The 16,414-nt window shown below is 42.0% G+C and overlaps 3 protein-coding genes across 5 annotated transcripts in view; 2 read left to right on the plus strand and 1 right to left on the minus strand.

Moving 5' to 3' along the window:
* itga2.2 (integrin, alpha 2 (CD49B, alpha 2 subunit of VLA-2 receptor), tandem duplicate 2) overlaps positions 1 to 2,513 on the plus strand; it is a 23,628-nt gene extending 21,115 nt beyond the window's left edge. The window contains exons 26-29 of the mRNA XM_083670792.1: positions 14 to 127; positions 242 to 331; positions 578 to 694; positions 866 to 2,513. Coding sequence (XP_083526918.1) covers positions 14 to 127; positions 242 to 331; positions 578 to 694; positions 866 to 955 — 411 coding nt within the window. The 3' untranslated portion in view covers positions 956 to 2,513. The remainder of the gene's footprint in view (positions 1 to 13; positions 128 to 241; positions 332 to 577; positions 695 to 865) is intronic.
* LOC310804471 (molybdopterin synthase catalytic subunit) lies at positions 952 to 5,116 on the minus strand. Of its 2 annotated transcripts, XM_083669723.1 has the most exons (6): positions 4,848 to 5,116; positions 4,592 to 4,731; positions 4,261 to 4,383; positions 3,936 to 4,089; positions 3,673 to 3,796; positions 2,561 to 2,700 (listed from the first exon to the last, which is right to left on the minus strand). In XM_083669723.1, the coding sequence occupies exons 3-6, from the start codon at positions 4,379 to 4,381 to the stop codon at positions 2,620 to 2,622; spliced, it is 480 nt and encodes a 159-aa protein (XP_083525849.1). In that variant the 5' UTR covers positions 4,382 to 4,383; positions 4,592 to 4,731; positions 4,848 to 5,116; the 3' UTR covers positions 2,561 to 2,619. The 2 variants fall into 2 exon arrangements, with proteins under 2 accessions (XP_083525848.1, XP_083525849.1); XM_083669722.1 differs by lacking the exon at positions 4,848 to 5,116 and having other exon boundaries at positions 952 to 2,700; positions 4,261 to 4,403; positions 4,592 to 4,715.
* Positions 5,117 to 6,906: 1,790 nt separating this feature from the next.
* On the plus strand, positions 6,907 to 11,913 carry fstb (follistatin b; the record flags this gene model as incomplete). Of its 2 annotated transcripts, XM_083670905.1 has the most annotated exons (6): positions 6,907 to 7,036; positions 7,897 to 8,088; positions 8,366 to 8,584; positions 9,156 to 9,380; positions 9,715 to 9,945; positions 10,479 to 11,913. In XM_083670905.1, the coding sequence occupies exons 1-6, from the start codon at positions 6,943 to 6,945 to the stop codon at positions 10,490 to 10,492; spliced, it is 975 nt and encodes a 324-aa protein (XP_083527031.1). In that variant the 5' UTR covers positions 6,907 to 6,942. The 2 variants fall into 2 exon arrangements, with proteins under 2 accessions (XP_083527031.1, XP_083527032.1); XM_083670906.1 differs by lacking the exon at positions 10,479 to 11,913 and having other exon boundaries at positions 9,715 to 9,953.
* Between the last annotated feature and the right edge of the window lie 4,501 nt (positions 11,914 to 16,414).

Consider the following 16,414-nt stretch of genomic DNA (forward strand, 5'->3'; position numbering starts at 1 on the left):
CTAATATTTCCAGGACTGCAAGACCGCCACATGTAAGTCCATGAAATGTGTGCTCAAAGACATGGGGACGAAGAGCGATTTCTTTGTGAACGTAACCACTAGGATCTGGAACGGCACCTTTGCCTCTGTAAGTGCAAACTGTACGACACGATCATCTGCCCATCATCATGTGCCTGCACACTCATCCTCCTCTTCCTCACTGTGTTCCCTCTCTGTCTTTTGTTTGTTTGTCTCTGAGCAGGCAGCCTTCCAGTCCATTCTACTGACAGTGAACACAGAGATCGACACCTCCATACCCGAACTGCTGGTTATCTCTCACAAGCGCATGCCGGTACTGGAATAACCACATCCATATCTTTTAAACACCTTAGAACGTCATGATTATGTCTTTGTGATATTGTTCTATTTCCTGCCTTGTACAAGTTAGAGTAAGTATTCTTGGAGTAGACTGCCCTCTGCTGGTCCTTAGTGGAACAATATATAACAGCTGCAAACTGCGAACAGCCTGTCAACCTGGCATGTGTGACAGTCTTGTACCCTCTACCCTGTCCCCTTGTCCCTTGTCCCCTGTCTGCAGGTTGGTGTCACCATCAGTAAACCCGGGGAGAAAGGCGAGGTACCAGTGGGCGTGATCGCGGGCAGTGTGATCGGAGGTCTGCTCCTATTGGCTCTCGTTATCTTCCTGTTGTGGAAGGTACAGTACAATGTTTTATTCTCATTCTGTGTTCAGCTGTGTGGAACAATGAAACAATGTCCACAAACCTGATGAGCTCTAATTTGTTTGTTGAATGCTTACATGTCATGGTCCTGCAACAGTGGCCTGTAGCCTCCTGTCTCATTCATGTACGTCACTCTCTCTTCCCAGTTTGGCTTCTTCAAGAGGAAGTACCAACAGCTGAAGAAGAATACTGAGGACGAGGGGGAGACTGAGGGTCTGCAGGTGAACGAAGCGTGAGGGCCAGGGAAACCACACTGGACCTAAAAACTGAAGACACAATGAACAAACAATGAATAATAAGACCAAATGCCCACCCGTATGTTTCACACACATATTGAACCAAGGGTCTGTGATGTGAGTGGACAGGGTTTCGTATGTTGGATAGTGGACACTTATGGAGTGAACAGGGGTTTTGAAGTGAACAAAAACACATTGTTTGAGAGTTTTAGAGAGTGTGGGGGATTTGGGTAGTAGTTGTGCCTCAGGCCTTTTCTGACCAAAGAGTGGGCTAAACCATTTTCTATGGTAGGAGGGAGGGTGACCCTCTGACCATCAAACGCAATTGAACAAAGGCCCCGTTATGTCTGCCATTTTGTATACATAGGAATGTCATTCATCTACTACTGTACACTTTCACTTGCTGAATTCATACTTGAGTACTGGTATTTCTTTTTATATGTGTTCAGAGAATTTGCTTTAACAAAGGGTATGGGACCAGCCCTTGACTTGGCTCATAGTTGGGTTGGGTAGAAAGCCTGTATATAATAGTTGTGTAATGTACCGATCTGATCCGAGATAATGCAGATTGTGCAATTAGTTGGAAAGCAAAGTGGTATAAAAAGTGGGTTATTCTAAATCAGCATGGTTATCATATGCTGGCATATGTCATTCTTACTGTATTGAGAATGGTTTGACATCATGTTGATCCTTATTTATTTACTAAATAGAAAAGTACTTGAACAACAAAATGATATTAGACAAAGTGGGGAATGTCCATATAGCCCATCTCTCCTACTGAGGAACTTCTGAGGGTATCTTTAATTCACCGGAAAGACCAAACAATCCTGCCTTTTATCAAATCAAATCAAACTTTATTTACCTAGCACATTTCATAGACAGATGCAATACAATGCGCTTTACAGGGACAGAGTTGTATGATTATCCCAGCCATACAACTTTTTAAGTAGCATGGGATATAGTGTAGCCTACACTGTACTCAGATAAGATGGAGCTGGGTTTTACAACAGGACTGCAGCCTGTGGAGAAATCTACATGTATAATGAATTAAAACATTTATTACTTGTATGGTTGTACAGTAAAAATGTAGATATAGCTATTGAATGAATTAGGGAGAGAAAGAGAGCAGTCACTGAATTTGTAGAATTTATGATACAACTTGAATTTACAACTTATTCACATTATCATCAATAAGAGCAACGCAACACACACAAATGTGTTTTTTCTTATCCCCCACATGGAATAAAAACAATGTTAATGGTTTACCGGTTTACTTTGTACAGTTACTGTATCATGGTTGGGGGAGAGCTATCATCGGACAGCTGCTTGTAAGATGAACAGCAACAGTTAAACTGAGAGTGTTGACCAGATTACTTTTTTGCACTGATGTTTTTGCAGGTGTATTTCTCAATGGGTACATAGGGTATATACCACTTGTTTCATTACAATTTTGTACAGAACTTGTTTTGTTTTATTACAATGGTATGCTATTTGAGGCTTTGAAAGTGTTAAAACATGTTGATGGTTAAAATGTTATTAAATTTAAAAATCACATACAGTGTGACTAATTTCCATTTTGTACAGGCAGTCTCACATACTTTACTATTATTAAACTTTGGTTTAATCCAAAATATGACAAAGCATCTCCTAGTTTAGTTCAGGGGTCAACTTGGGCCGTTGCTGTTTCCTGTCCACTGGCATTCCTTGTTCTCTTTCCAGCAGGACGTTGCTGCCTCATAGACTTCCTAACAAACAAGAGAACACACCCCAAATGTTACAATTTCACATTGCACGGTTTAGTGACATCACTAAAGAGTTTATCTTAATACCGTGAACAACATTTACATTTACGGCATTTAGGAGACGCCTTTATCCAAAGCAACTTACAACGAATACATTTGTTTAAGTAAGTGAATCATCTATCCATCAATGTTTATTCTTTTCCGAATAGTTACACGGTATGTCTTATTGGTTGTCATGGCTCAATTTTAAGTTCAAAGTTCAGAGAAAGCCTTTGAGACATGATCTTTGTTTCTTGTGGAGCTAATGCAGTAATTCAAACTGTGTCCCTTCAGACAGGCTGTGTGGCCATGTGACTGGGTCACTTGAGACTGATTGGTTATACTACGCTATGCAATTTCATGCTTAAGATCCAACTCCTGTTAAATTATATTCCTTGTGATAATTACTTAATGTGATTGTTTAAAGTTCAGCTCTAGTGAAATATCCCTTACAATTACATTAACTTTTTTTTTTTTTTTTTTTTTACATTTATGGCATTTAGCAGACGCCTTTATACAAAGCGACTTACAACAAATACATGTTTAAGTAAGTGAATCATCTATCCAACAGTCATCATAAGACAAAGTAATCAATGCTCACACCAGGGGCCATTGGCAGTCGTAATGCCAGAAGCCTTTTTTTAAATTATTATTATTATTATTATTAACAGGAGAGAACGTGTACAGGGGGCTAGTGGGAGTGAGAGGTATCTAGGGTATGGGGTTAGGGTTAGTATAGGAGGGGTAGTGGGGGTGAAGAGGTCTTTAAGAGGTCTGTTAAGATGTAGCCTGAAGAGATGGGTTTCCCATTAGCATAATTTTCTACACCAGAAATACATGTTGAATACTGCAGATACCACTTAAATTATATTTTCCAGACAAAAATGATGTGTTTGTCAGTCTCTAGTAACTACATTCCTGGGCTCTGAGTCTTACCTTCTTCCAAATGGGCACAGTGGCTTTCAGGGTATCAATGCAGTACTGCACTGCCTCCAGAGAGTCGCCTCGGTGAGGAGACGAGATGCCAATGATCACACTGGCATCGGTCACAGGCACCACCCTGGAAATCATAAAAAGATGGCAATCAGACTCTCCCCTCAACATTTTCCACAGAAACAGTTTCATTACAGCCCAGTCTGGATCATTATGCAGATATAGTTCTATAGCAGGGATTGCACAGTGCTCTGTGAGGTGCTCACCCAAGTCTGTGATGGACACAGATGTGCCTCACTGTCGGCCATTTTGTCCTGATGTCTCTGTAGATTTTCCTCAGTTCTGATTCAGCCATGGGGATGTATGCCTCATACTCCAGCTGAATCACCTTCTTCCCCTCGAAGCTGTTCCGTGTTGTCCCTGAAACAAGTCACAGTCACCATCGCTGACATGCCTGCTGGCTCGGACTGAACATGCAAACATCCTTCGCACTTATGCATTCGTAAGCAATGGAGACATTGGTCTATAGGGCATGCATTTGTCCGTATAAAACGTGTTGCATTAGATAGTAGTTGAGCTCAGTATGCTCACCTATGAACATAGAGATAGCTCCACAGGAGGGACATGTTACACAGTCTGACACAGCCTCTGTAGACAGCTTGTCATGAGTGATCTTGATTAAGTCCTTGGGAACCAATCCTCCTTCAGTCATCTCTGTGATGGGTACAATAAATCTGCATAAACAATTGTCTTGTATTAAATCAACAGAACATTATAGGCCGACTGTGAAATCCTTACATTTGGGCACAGTGAGCAATTTTCAGAGACAGAAAACGAGGGACTTCAATATCCTGACGATGCAATTACAACTATTGAAGCAATATGATTGGCTCTTTGAAGAATAGCTGAGTTCATTTCTCACCTGAATTAACTTGTTATCCCCCGCTTAAAGGCGGAATGACGGCGACCTCGTCACCATCCCTCAAGATTACGCGCTGATCTCCAAGAGTCACGTACTCCTGACGCACAGCCAAAACAACTTGATCACGCACAGTGGTCAGTCTGAGAAGAAGAGTAATAATAATTACATAAGAAGAAGAAGAGCCAATAAGAGCCAATATTGTCAGTCGTCTACACAATATGTGCTTTTATTAGGAATGCTTTGGAGCTTAGCCTACCTGGGGTGCCTGCTCACAAGGTCCTGCCACAGCTCAAGGGTCGTTAGTTCAGAGGGGACCCTGATCGTCTCCGATTTGAGTCCAGTCAGCTCAGCACTTTTGGCAAAATACAACACGGACACCTACAACGCAAGACACACTCACAGTTGCATTCGTCAAAACAAGCTATTGAGGACAGTCAATGAAAATAGACCATACGTTCATGCTGTAAGGTGTAAGATTCTGCAAATACTGGTCCCTCCCGCCAAATAAAAACGACACTTGAACAGACTACTGTGCTTACCTCGGTATTCATGAATGAAGTTGTGTCCGCAACAGTGATCAACTGAATTTACTACTACTTAGGACCTTGGACCTTTACTAGCATGCTTCCCCAGTCGTCCATTCTATTGCTCCTCCCTGCAATCAGCTGACATCGGTGGCGTTCCAGGTCGTCTACATTGTGTCACGCTGCGCAGATCAGATCTCACAACGCCAGGAAAAGTGTTTGTGACTCTTCAGGAACTACATCAATCTTCAATCAATCTCTACTTGCGCAGCGTGGCTGCAATGGAGATGATCTGATATGCAACCATAACACCAAAATCCATGAAAAATAGTCGTGAAAAACGCTGACTGACACAAAAGTTAAGTTTGTTTTGTGCAAAATAAATGTAAAAAATAAAAGTTAAAAAAAGAAGGAAAGAAAAAAGAAAAGATACAAGGTTATAAATCGATAGACTGAAAAGCATGTTCATTTGCGTCCAATTTTCGCGCCACCAGATGTCCCCATAACACATTACAAATGCATGGGCCTACTGAGACACAAAAGCAAATTATGTTATTAACGAGTTCTAAATTTATTAGAGAATGAGACCAAATAATCTACAGATGGTTTATGATTAGACGTCCTTCTAGGCCCATCTCTCACTTGACTACTGTCCATTGATAATAAATGCTTGTTGACTATTATCGGTTTTTATAGTCCTTAACAATACATTAGAAACGTAATCATCAAAGGAACGTGTTAACGCCAGTGTTTTTTTCTAGGGGACTTGGTTACGCAGAAGAGGTACTTACTTCTATCTCACAGTTTACACTCCTGAGTTTGCACTACTACACCTGGCTCTACAGCATCCGGATCAAGGTAGTTGTAGGTCGTCTACCGGTAGAGAGTGCACAAAGTCACATTTCCCTTTGAACGCAGAACCGTCATAACATCATGCTGCACCTTAAGAAGGCTAGACTAGACATGGTAACTTTGGGAAAGTCCGATACACATGACACGTCGGAACTAAAGCTGTGGCTAATGAATTCTGATTATCTCTAAAAGCTTCTTTGAAGACGCGATTGGACAGCCTATATTTATATGTTTGACCCCAGGGAGGGCCAACAACTGCCTCACCTATTATTAGCATCAAGGTATTTTTTAAGGCTATTATTATCTGTTAGTAGCCTACTGAAATGGTGCACTTAAAAAGATTAACGTTTAGGCTATATAGGCCAGTTCAAACTTAATGGACAGAGACCATATGCGCATCATGCTGAAAACGTAAGAAAAACATATAGGCCTATCCAAATTCCAGGAACCCTATTGTATTGATCTTCTGTGCTTTGCCAGGATGAATTGTCATTATTATTATGTTTATAACCGTCTAACTTTCAATTACTCAAAAATGAGCAGGTTAACATTTTGCGCAAGGGAGCACTTGAGCCAAAAACATATATGAGATCGTGGTGTCTGAATAGCTGTTCACGATGAAACAGGTAAACATATGAATCTCATAGTAGCCTACTATGCATAAAGATAAGTCATGTCCTATCAGCGTCGGGGTCTTGTCAAACTAATTGCGCATCATCCCTAAAATATTCCAAACTGCGCAATTGGGAAACTCTGGAGTTGTAGCCTACCTGTTATAAATTGGGGAACTTTAAAACATACTTCTCCCCACCCCCACCAATTTGAAGACCGCCCACTTCAGATATTTTGCTAGAGACCCCGCTTAAGATTTAAAAAGAGAGACCGTATCCGACAGTTTGACAGTCACAGAGAGCTGGCATCGTGCGCACACAACTTCTCCACCGCGCGTCTGAGTCGCTCGCGCAGTCCGCCGCTATGTTTAGGATGCTACAGACACCGCAGCTCCGCCAAGGCGTGATTGCGCTTTTCATGTGGTTCACTCACTTTATGGATGACCACAAAGCCCAAGGTGAGTATTGTTGATTATGAGACCAGCTATCAAATTGAATTGAGAAGATGGCAGAACTTTTTTAAGTTCAAGTTGTGGCATGGAATTTGTCATGGAAGTGTCAGTAGGAAACGTTATGAGATTATGTTCTGTTGCATGGAATGGAATTTGGTCAGGTAACTACGGTATATGTATATGTTTGTTTGTTAAAGTTACACTTTGTTCCTGATAGTGGGCTAGTTTATCGCATTGGTTTTTATGCATGATAAGCAAATGTTACCTGAAAAATACTACAAAAAAGATTTTGGTGATAGTGGTATCTTATATCATAAATAGTATACATGTTTTGCCAGTCCAAGAAGAAGGCTAATCGAAACAACTATACTCTAATTGAGTTAATATGCTATGATGAGATAAAACATATGGTAAGATGGCCAATATACAAATATGATGCCACTGCGGAATGGAGAAACGGTCAACCAAAAAGTTGCTTTTGTCGGATATAGTGAACTGGACATTTCTCAATACTGACTTTATATCCAAGTGTGTCAATGTGCTATGAGCTGGGACAGACGCACTGGTGCGTTTTGGGGAGTTTATGCCCCTCCCGTGTACTCTGATGAAATTCTGCTGCATTATGTTTTTATGCTTTAGATTATGTAATGCATTTCTTTTTTTCGTCTTAAATCTCAGATCTAGATAATAACAAATAAAAAGACACAGAAAACGAATTCCTCTGTATGGGGTGGGAAGAAGGGGGGTGCTATAGAGACACAAAGTGCCTAACTATTTACCTTTTTTCTGATTAATAATACTATACCTCTAGAAATACGATGATATGTGGGTATCAGTCATCAATAAGAATGTCTCTCCCTATATAGCCGGTAACTGTTGGCTTCAGCAAGGGAAGAACGGACGGTGCCAGGTGTTGTACATGTCTGGGATGAGCCGGGACGACTGCTGTCGGAGCGGCCGTCTGGGGACTGCATGGACCGAGGAGGATGTGCCCAACAGTACGCTGTTTCGGTGGATGATCTTCAACGGTGGTGCACCTAATTGCATACCTTGCAAAGGTAAGTGAATGTGAGTGGTAAGCTATGCGCTACAATGATTTCATTTGTCAATTCTGAATGTCTGATCGCCGACCTGTAGAAACAATTATTCAAATATTTGCCTCCTAATAAATGTTGTTTAATGAATCAAACATTACATTTAAGCATTATGAAGTCTCTATAACTTAACTCAAAGTGATTAATCTAGTATGACATGTTAGTTAACCATCATTACCCCAGATAGGATGTGATAACTGGCTCATTATTGATCAACTAATCTATTAAAATCTTCATCCAGAAACATGTGATAGTGTTGACTGTGGTCCTGGGAAGAGATGCAAAATGAACAAGAGGAACAAACCCCGTTGTGTCTGTGCTCCGGACTGCTCCAACATCACGGCACGGGGACCCGTCTGTGGTTCAGATGGGAAGACCTATAAGGACGAGTGCACCCTGCTCCGGGCCCGCTGTAGGAACCACCCCGATTTGGAACCCCAGTACCACGGCCGCTGCCGCAGTAAGTCCACCTAGGATACATCAGTTTGTTTCTGTGTACTTTCAAAAACCCTACAGTAGGAGGTGCTCCCCCTTTACATGCTCCCCCTTTATCTGGTACTATGGTGTGGAGGGCTCTTCTTAGAGTTCAGGTTCAGAGATTGTTGGCACATGTACGGTATGTGGACTGCACAGTACCAGACCCTGGTGTATCTAAATTGGCCCAACGATCCTTTGTACGCACACAGCGCCAACACTTCTGGGTTCTCACTATGTGAGATGGTGAGTAGAGACACCGAGCATTGGAGTATCAGCCTGACCCACAGGCTCGGTTGGCTTTAGATGTCTTCATAAAGATCAAGCCAAAGATCAAAGGTGTGAGCAGTCCTTCACCTGGTTTAACAACCTTTCAAACGAACACTTACAGACTGGCAACAACAAGGATAGGACTAGTAGACAGTCACAGGCAGGGGGGTGACTATTCAATATTCAATATTCATCTGTAGTAGAGTCAGAAGTGAAAATCCTCTGGTGGTATGAGGCATATAAACATGTTGTCAGAGTGTTCTGAATATTGTCCCATATTCCCACAGAGACGTGCAATGGAGTGCGATGCCCGGGCAGTGCGTCATGTGTGATAGACCAGACTAACAATGCCTACTGCGTGACGTGTAACCACCTGTGCCCGGAAGAGACATCACCGGATCAGCACCTGTGCGGGAATGACGCCATTGTTTACGCCAGCGCCTGCCACCTGAGAAGAGCCACGTGCATTCTGGGAAAGTCCATTGGCGTGGCATACGAAGGCAAATGCATCGGTCAGTACTGAGCATTTCAAATGTGCCTTCTCTCTGTGTCTTCTCTCTAAACAAGTGTAGCAACTTCATAATCTTCAGAATGCATGAATAACATAATGACGTAAGGTTTTCCTTCATTCAAAAATGAAAAAAACCACTCTATTCTGCTGTATAATCTATTGTATTGAATCCTAATTTTATTCACACAAGGCACCGAGTCTGTCATCAACCTATTGAGAGACACTATCAAAGATGAATGCTGTGTGTGTCAGATCAGGTGTCCGTGTAATGGCCTACTGCTGGCACTGGGCCTGCGACTGAGTCTGATGGTGTCGGATGTTCTGTGTGTCTCCAGACGCCAGGTCATGCGAGGACATCCTGTGCCGGCCAGGGAAGAGGTGCCTCTGGGATGAGCAGAGCGGAAGAGGACGCTGCTCGATGTGTGGCGAGGCGTGTCCAGAGGGCCGTCAGGACGAGGGGGTGTGTGCCAGCGACAACAACACCTACCCCAGCGAGTGTGCCATGAAGCAGGCTGCCTGCGCTCAGGGACGCCTCCTGGAGGTCAAACACTCAGGATCCTGCAACTGTAAGTAATGGAGGAACTCTGAAGTCGTGCTGTACTCTTTACCCAACTTTTCAGTGTGGTGTTCTGTCAAAGTGACCATAGTGAAGTATGATACTGTATTGTATAATATCTTATCGTAGCGTACCTTGTCACATACTATCATATGGAATCATATGGTATCTTATCATGATGTGCCTTAGTATGGTGGCTCGCTAAATGACTTGTGTGTGTTATTACAATGTAGATGCCAACTTTATGACTATCTTATTGGGTCTGTCCTCTAATTAGAACAATGTCTCATATTTGTTTTTTGCTCATGTAAACACCACTTTTGTTGTGAAGAAATCATTTCAACATGCGGATTAAGAAGAAATGCCGAAATGTGGATTTGTTTTGTAATCTGCCTGGGAGTGTTTGTTTAGGGTATAAATCATTTTTTAGGGCAAATACCGCAAGAACAGGGTGGTCCTTTGCAACGTTAATAAGATAAAGGCCCCCTTGTCTTAGTCATCTTCTGAAATGATGAGTGTGTGTTCTGTTCCGTCTGCTTTCAGGCCTGAACCACTGAGCCCACAGAACCACGCTACCACAACTGCCCAGTGTCCCAGTGTGCCGGCCAGGGTCCCAGCTTCCCTCATTACCAGAATCACATCGCTTTGACTGTCAGTGAAGTTGAGGAAAGAGAAGTCAATGTTGCAGTGAGATTCTGTGCTGTTGTTCTATTCATTGATGCGACAGCTAGTGTATTTGCATCCATGTAACCATCACAGAGGACCTGGGGAAGGAAGAAGAGGAAGGAGACCAGAACTACTCGGATTATATCAATGTGTTTCACATCCAGACCGGAGAAACTCTCATTCATAGCAGAACAGTGCTTCAGCACAGAATAATGTTTATACTTGTACATAAGGCGTATGATTATTTATTGTCCAAGGAGGAAAAGAGAAAGCATTCGTATATTTCAAATCTTCTGGGTGTTTACTGTATTTATATATTTTGTTTATTATTTATACATTTACCGTGTCTGTCTTACTGTATACCTGTTGTCTCTTGCATTTTATCCAAAGAGAAGTTGTGTTATTTATTTTAGGTGCAATGCTACCCACATTGATTCTTCTGTAAACTCTGTAATGCATTCTCTAAGCTGTATGAATCTGCTTATGGGCAATGGCCTCGGTTTTCCCCATCTTTTTGTTGTAAAATGTTGCCTAGCTTATGTGTGTTGCTTTTATTGAGAAATTGTAGCTCACTAATGTATAGTATACTGTGAGAGGCCCTGGTTTTGTTTACAACTCAAAGCTGACCAAAATGGCTTTGTCTGTACTCTGTTGAACAAAGGTTACCCACCATAATTCCACGACAACGCATACCAATAGTTTAATGAGTCACATTTGTATCTTTCCTATGAGAAAAACACAACATTTGAGTATTTGAGGAGGTGGAGAGAGGAGAACACTGTCATTGAAACAATGTGCTATGCTTTATACATCTTTTAGGAATCATGTTGTTTTTCTTTTTGAGTTGACTTTTTCATATTTCATAATGTGCCATTGAATATTATTGTTCACTTTATTTGCCAATGTTTTCAGTGGTCAATCATGGTATTGATATCACTCCCTCAGAGCCAACAATGTGCAGTTGACCACACATGGTTCAGCATTCACAGTATATCAAACTTAAGCATGTGCTGTTTCTTCTTACACTTTGGGGGACATTCATATAGCTTTACAGCTGTGGTACATTTACTACCTGTTTTTTCCATTTCAGAAATATTTTCATTTTCAGAAAACAGCTGTTAGATTTACAATGGTGGTTACAGTGTAATGAATAACCCCCCTCTGTCTATTTTGTTATATTACGTTGCATAAAGATTCAGTCATAAATATATAGTTTTGTATTTTTTATGTGAATGTTCAATGTACATAATAGTTATGATGATATTTGTACAGGGCTGAAGAATTAAGAATAAATATGTTTTTTTTTCCTCAAGATGTTGTACCTTGCCTTACTTACAGAACACAGAACATTTCTGAAATTAATCCCACTTGCTTATTATCCCCAAAAGTGCCATGAAATGCTATAGAATGTCTTCAACACATATACTAAATAAAGCCCGTTTTACTCCTGCTTTAGAGTTTCACCGGTGTAAATATCAGTGGTAATGATAAAATGGTCTATCTTGGTCTATCTGTTCCCTTGGAGCCTTTCAGCCATGCCCTAATTATGTTGCTCTCGATTGGCATTGTGCACATTCCAAAGCATTTGATTGGCACTGTAGCTAGGCATACTATAATTTTAGCTGTACTCCTTCACCGATGTGCATTTTCTCTTTCAAAATTAGATCCAGTACATACTTTTCACATTAAGATCCAATCAAGGTGAGAGAATAAAACCAAGGCAGTCAGTCATTTTCTCCTCAGAGTGAATTTAGAGATCCTGAGACTTCTCTGTGCTCCTCTGTCACCAATCACCTCAGCGCTATCTGTCCTGCAGGTCTGAGTTCCAGACAGTCCTATTTAAAACAGAGGCTTAACCACCATAGATAAAGCTAGGGGCAGAGACTCGGCTTGGCATCCATTCCCCCAACCGTGAGAAAAGCCTTGTCAGCATCTTTCGTCCCTCCCCCGTTCTGTCTACTGGGCTGAGAGTATGTGTGTGTGTGTGTGTGTGTGTGTGTGTGTGTGTGTGTGTGTGTGTGTGTGTGTGTGTGTGTGTGTGTGTGTGTGTGCGTGCGTGCGTGCGTGCGTGCGTGCGTGCGTGCGTGCGTGCGTGCGTGCGTGCGTGCGTGCGTGCGTGCGTGCGTGCGTGCGTGCGTGCGTGCGTGCGTGCGTGCGTGTGTGCGTGTGTGTGTGTGTGTGCGTGTGTGTGTGTGTTTGTGTGGTGGGGGACATCAGGGCCCGGCAGCCACCAGCCCAGCAGCTCCCGCAGCCTGCCCGCCTGCTATGGATCAGAACCTGTCTCATCTAACAACAATCTCATCTAATCACATTTCAGCAGCAGCAAATGAGATCGTAATCAGATGGCTGTGTGCTGTGACTGGTCCTTGTCTGTTTTGGAAAATGCTGGGAGTAGTACACAATGCTAATATAACAATGTTACAGAAATGCTGATGTGACAAGGCTGAGCTGGGTGAATTTCCCATAGCATCACAGGTGTACTCACTCCTCCTGACCTTGGCCAAGCACAGAAGGCTGCACAGAGATGTGGCCACTCATCATTACCTGAAGTGCAGTGACTAAGATAAGGCTTTTGGAGTCGTGATAAACATACTCAGATGAGGACCTCACTTTGGAACATAGAGATCTTCCTAGCCAAATGTACATTCCATTGCTCTTACTATTGTAACAACATTGTATGAACATGTTTTACTAAATAATTTGGTCACTGCTTTGTAATTACAAAGTCAACTAATAAGTAATAATGGAGTCGAGTTTTTTGTTATTTATAGTATGAAATGGACTGCTGTTATTTCCATTTGTGTAAAAACAAAAAACTTTACTACAAAGGTTTCAAGATACTTTATGTTAGGAGGGCTGCATGTCATGCCTGTTGTGTATGAGAGAAGGGAAGGATGAGAGAGAGGGGGGTGACTAATGTGTAAGGGACAGAATAATCCAAAGAGTGAGAATACTGCAACAACCCACTAGCAAAGACGAGGGTGGTGTTGCTGACAACAGACGTTTCACAGGAAAGTGTTAGACACTGCTTGAGGGGGTTCTCAAAATGCTGCACATACACAAAACCAGCCAGTGAAGGTTTTCAGACTGGACCGGATGGGACTGAGGACACAGTACAGTACGTCCTGTCCTGTCATCTTAGGGCACAAGAGGCCATGTCCCTCTGTCTGTTAGACTATGCTAGCAAGCTAGACTCCTGCTGCTCCCCTCTCAGGAGTTCAATAGAAACCTGTGAACCAGTCGATGTCTGTGGAACAATACTACCAGTCCCATTAGGGCCCCGCAGGGCAGTGGTCTCCAAGCACAGCATGTACCACCCACTCTGAAAATAGAACTACTGTAACACTGGGGACATATTTAAATCCTTCACTGTTCTGGTGTAGCAGTTAGATCCGCCACCTCTGAACCGTGCAGATTTAGACAGACTGGAATGAACAGTCAGAGGGGAAGGAAATGTGTTTGCTATAGCCTGCCCTACTCCATCTCCAGCTATAGAGATCAGGTAAACTGTGGATAGAACTGGTAGAAGTTTAAATATCAATCTATGGTTATAGAGGTCTAGATATTATACTAAGATCGGAACCCTTGCTCATTGGAGTATGAAGCATCCTTTCAATCAATGTGAACCCTTTGTACTGTATTTGGTTTGTGTATATTAGATTTTCCTGAATGGGAGCCCGTTTGAAGTGTCCATACCAGGCATTTTCCAGCACACCATTGTAAGGTTGCATCAAAAGAAGCGAAGGGTAACTTCCAATCTACTTAGATCTCATTCAACCACATTCCCATCAATGACTTGAATACAAAATGAACTCTGAAACCAAAATTGTATAGGCTACAATACAGCATTCATCAATTAGCAGAGGTTGATGGTTGGCTGTAGTCCTGCAAGGAGTCTTTGAAACATGATCATAGGGAGGTCAAAGACTGAACTTGTATGTTTTTTCAGCTCATTTTAATCTCCTTTTACATTTCAGAGGACCTCTGTCTCAATCCCTGACTGTCACATATACTAATAGGCCAATGGGAAAAGTGTCCATCCGGCCAAAATGCACACAATGTGTCTCCCAATGACTGTGCACGCCTCGCTGCCCCCTGGTTAATGAGCCTGTAGAAATGAAGAGATGAAAGATGAATGAATGCTTCTCTCTCATGAGACCATTAGCTGAGCAAACAATGTTAAGTATAACACGGAGAGTTGGGTCACGTTGACATGTTCTGCAACAACGATTGGAGTGTTGTAGAGGCCAATGGCTCTGTTATTTGTTCATTTAATGGAGCTCAGATTTTATGCGTAAATGTCCCATAATATTATTTATGAGGTGTTTGAGGTCAACTGCAACACATTACCACCACACCAGGGGAGGCTAGTAGAGGTGGAAATCGGAGGACGGGCTCTTGTAATGCATGGAATGGAATGAGGAATGGTATCAAACACACGTGTTACGTCTTACCATTCCTCATTCCATTCAATGCATTACAATGAGCCCATCCTCCGATTTCTACCTCCACCAGCCTCCCCTACACCACACCACATAATGGAGCACTTGTTGTCATTACATGTAGATTTTGTATTATTATACATAGTATTATTATGAACTGTATGTTTAAACATAGATCCCATTTTGTAGATAATTCAGAGGGAAATTAATCGCCTAGAGTGTCTACAAATGTGTATGTTTCCAGTTCTGTTAATATCTTATGTGTAATAAGTGTAACATTACACCACCATCATTGATATTTTCCCCAAGGTTGCAAAATACAAGCTATAGCTGAGGTTTGTCAGAAAAGTGGGTGAGTGTCATCCCCCTTTTTTTGGGAGAAACTTTCTCCAAAATTGTCTGCTAATGTCCAGGTGTAATGGAAAAGGAAGAGGAGACTTTTTAAAGAAGATTAGCGTAATGCTGTCTGCCAGACCCACGCTGGATAAAAGAGAGAACAGATTTAAAGTTTCTGTCTTGCAGACGGCTTTGTGAAGTTGTTCAGACATGGTCTAAGTTTTAAGATTAATCCCAAGTGTTCATCTGTCTGCATACTAATATTTGTCTGGGATGGCTAAGGACAGACTAGAGCAATTGGAAATGGACTTAACTTCTTTTAAATATAGTTTTCTCTCCCCAGACACAATACTCATTGCTAAAAAGAACTATTTAAGAAAGTAACATTGTCTCATTCAGGTAATTAGCATTATCGTCTGTGAGAAAAGTTTAGAGACTCTCCAGAGGCACAGAGAACTTTTATTGCAAACAGGAAAGAGCCTCTGTCCTTCAAATGGTGGCTCCAGAGAGCATATCTTCATTATTGATTACAATTGTTAATCGTTTATTCACATCCGTCCAGACAAGATTTGTACTTTTCGACATTGACCGATATGCTGACGCACGCATCACATAGAGTCACGCTGGACATCAGCCAATCAATGGGTGTGATTTCCTGTCACTATATTGCATGAATGCTAGACAGGAGGTCATCGTAAGGATGGATTTCTCTACCAGGAAGCCCCCATACGGACGTGTTGTCTCGCCAGTATGAATGCTAGGACTAGATGTGTGTTGGGGTAAGCCCTGACTGTATATGACTCATCAGCATTTAGGGAAATACTATGAGCAGTTCCACTTGCTTATTACTGTAAGAGCAGAGAAGTGGGTTCAGAGAGAGGGTTCCCCTCTTCCACATCACGAGAGAAGTCCATGTGGTCCAGGGGGAACATAACTCAAAGAGTTACATGCAACACGCAATCAGGCCTTTTCAAATGTCAAACTGTAACTGAACTGTCAGTAAATACAAAAAATAATTCCCGCCTGAATAACGCT

This window comes from Argentina silus (genome assembly GCF_951799395.1).
Source record: "Argentina silus genome assembly, chromosome: 5".
NCBI classification, from domain to species: domain Eukaryota; kingdom Metazoa; phylum Chordata; class Actinopteri; order Argentiniformes; family Argentinidae; genus Argentina; species Argentina silus.

Bases quoted from the DNA above. Each gene is read 5' to 3' on its own strand.
- LOC310804471 (XM_083669722.1), bottom strand. From the start codon at position 4,381: ATGACTGAAGGAGGATTGGTTCCCAAGGACTTAATCAAGATCACTCAT. The intron at 4,090-4,260 runs GTGAGCATACTG...GACTTGTTTCAG, and splicing joins AGCTATCTCTATGTTCATAG to GGACAACACGGAACAGCTTC. The intron at 3,797-3,935 runs GTGAGCACCTCA...TATGATTTCCAG, and splicing joins TGTGTCCATCACAGACTTGG to GGTGGTGCCTGTGACCGATG.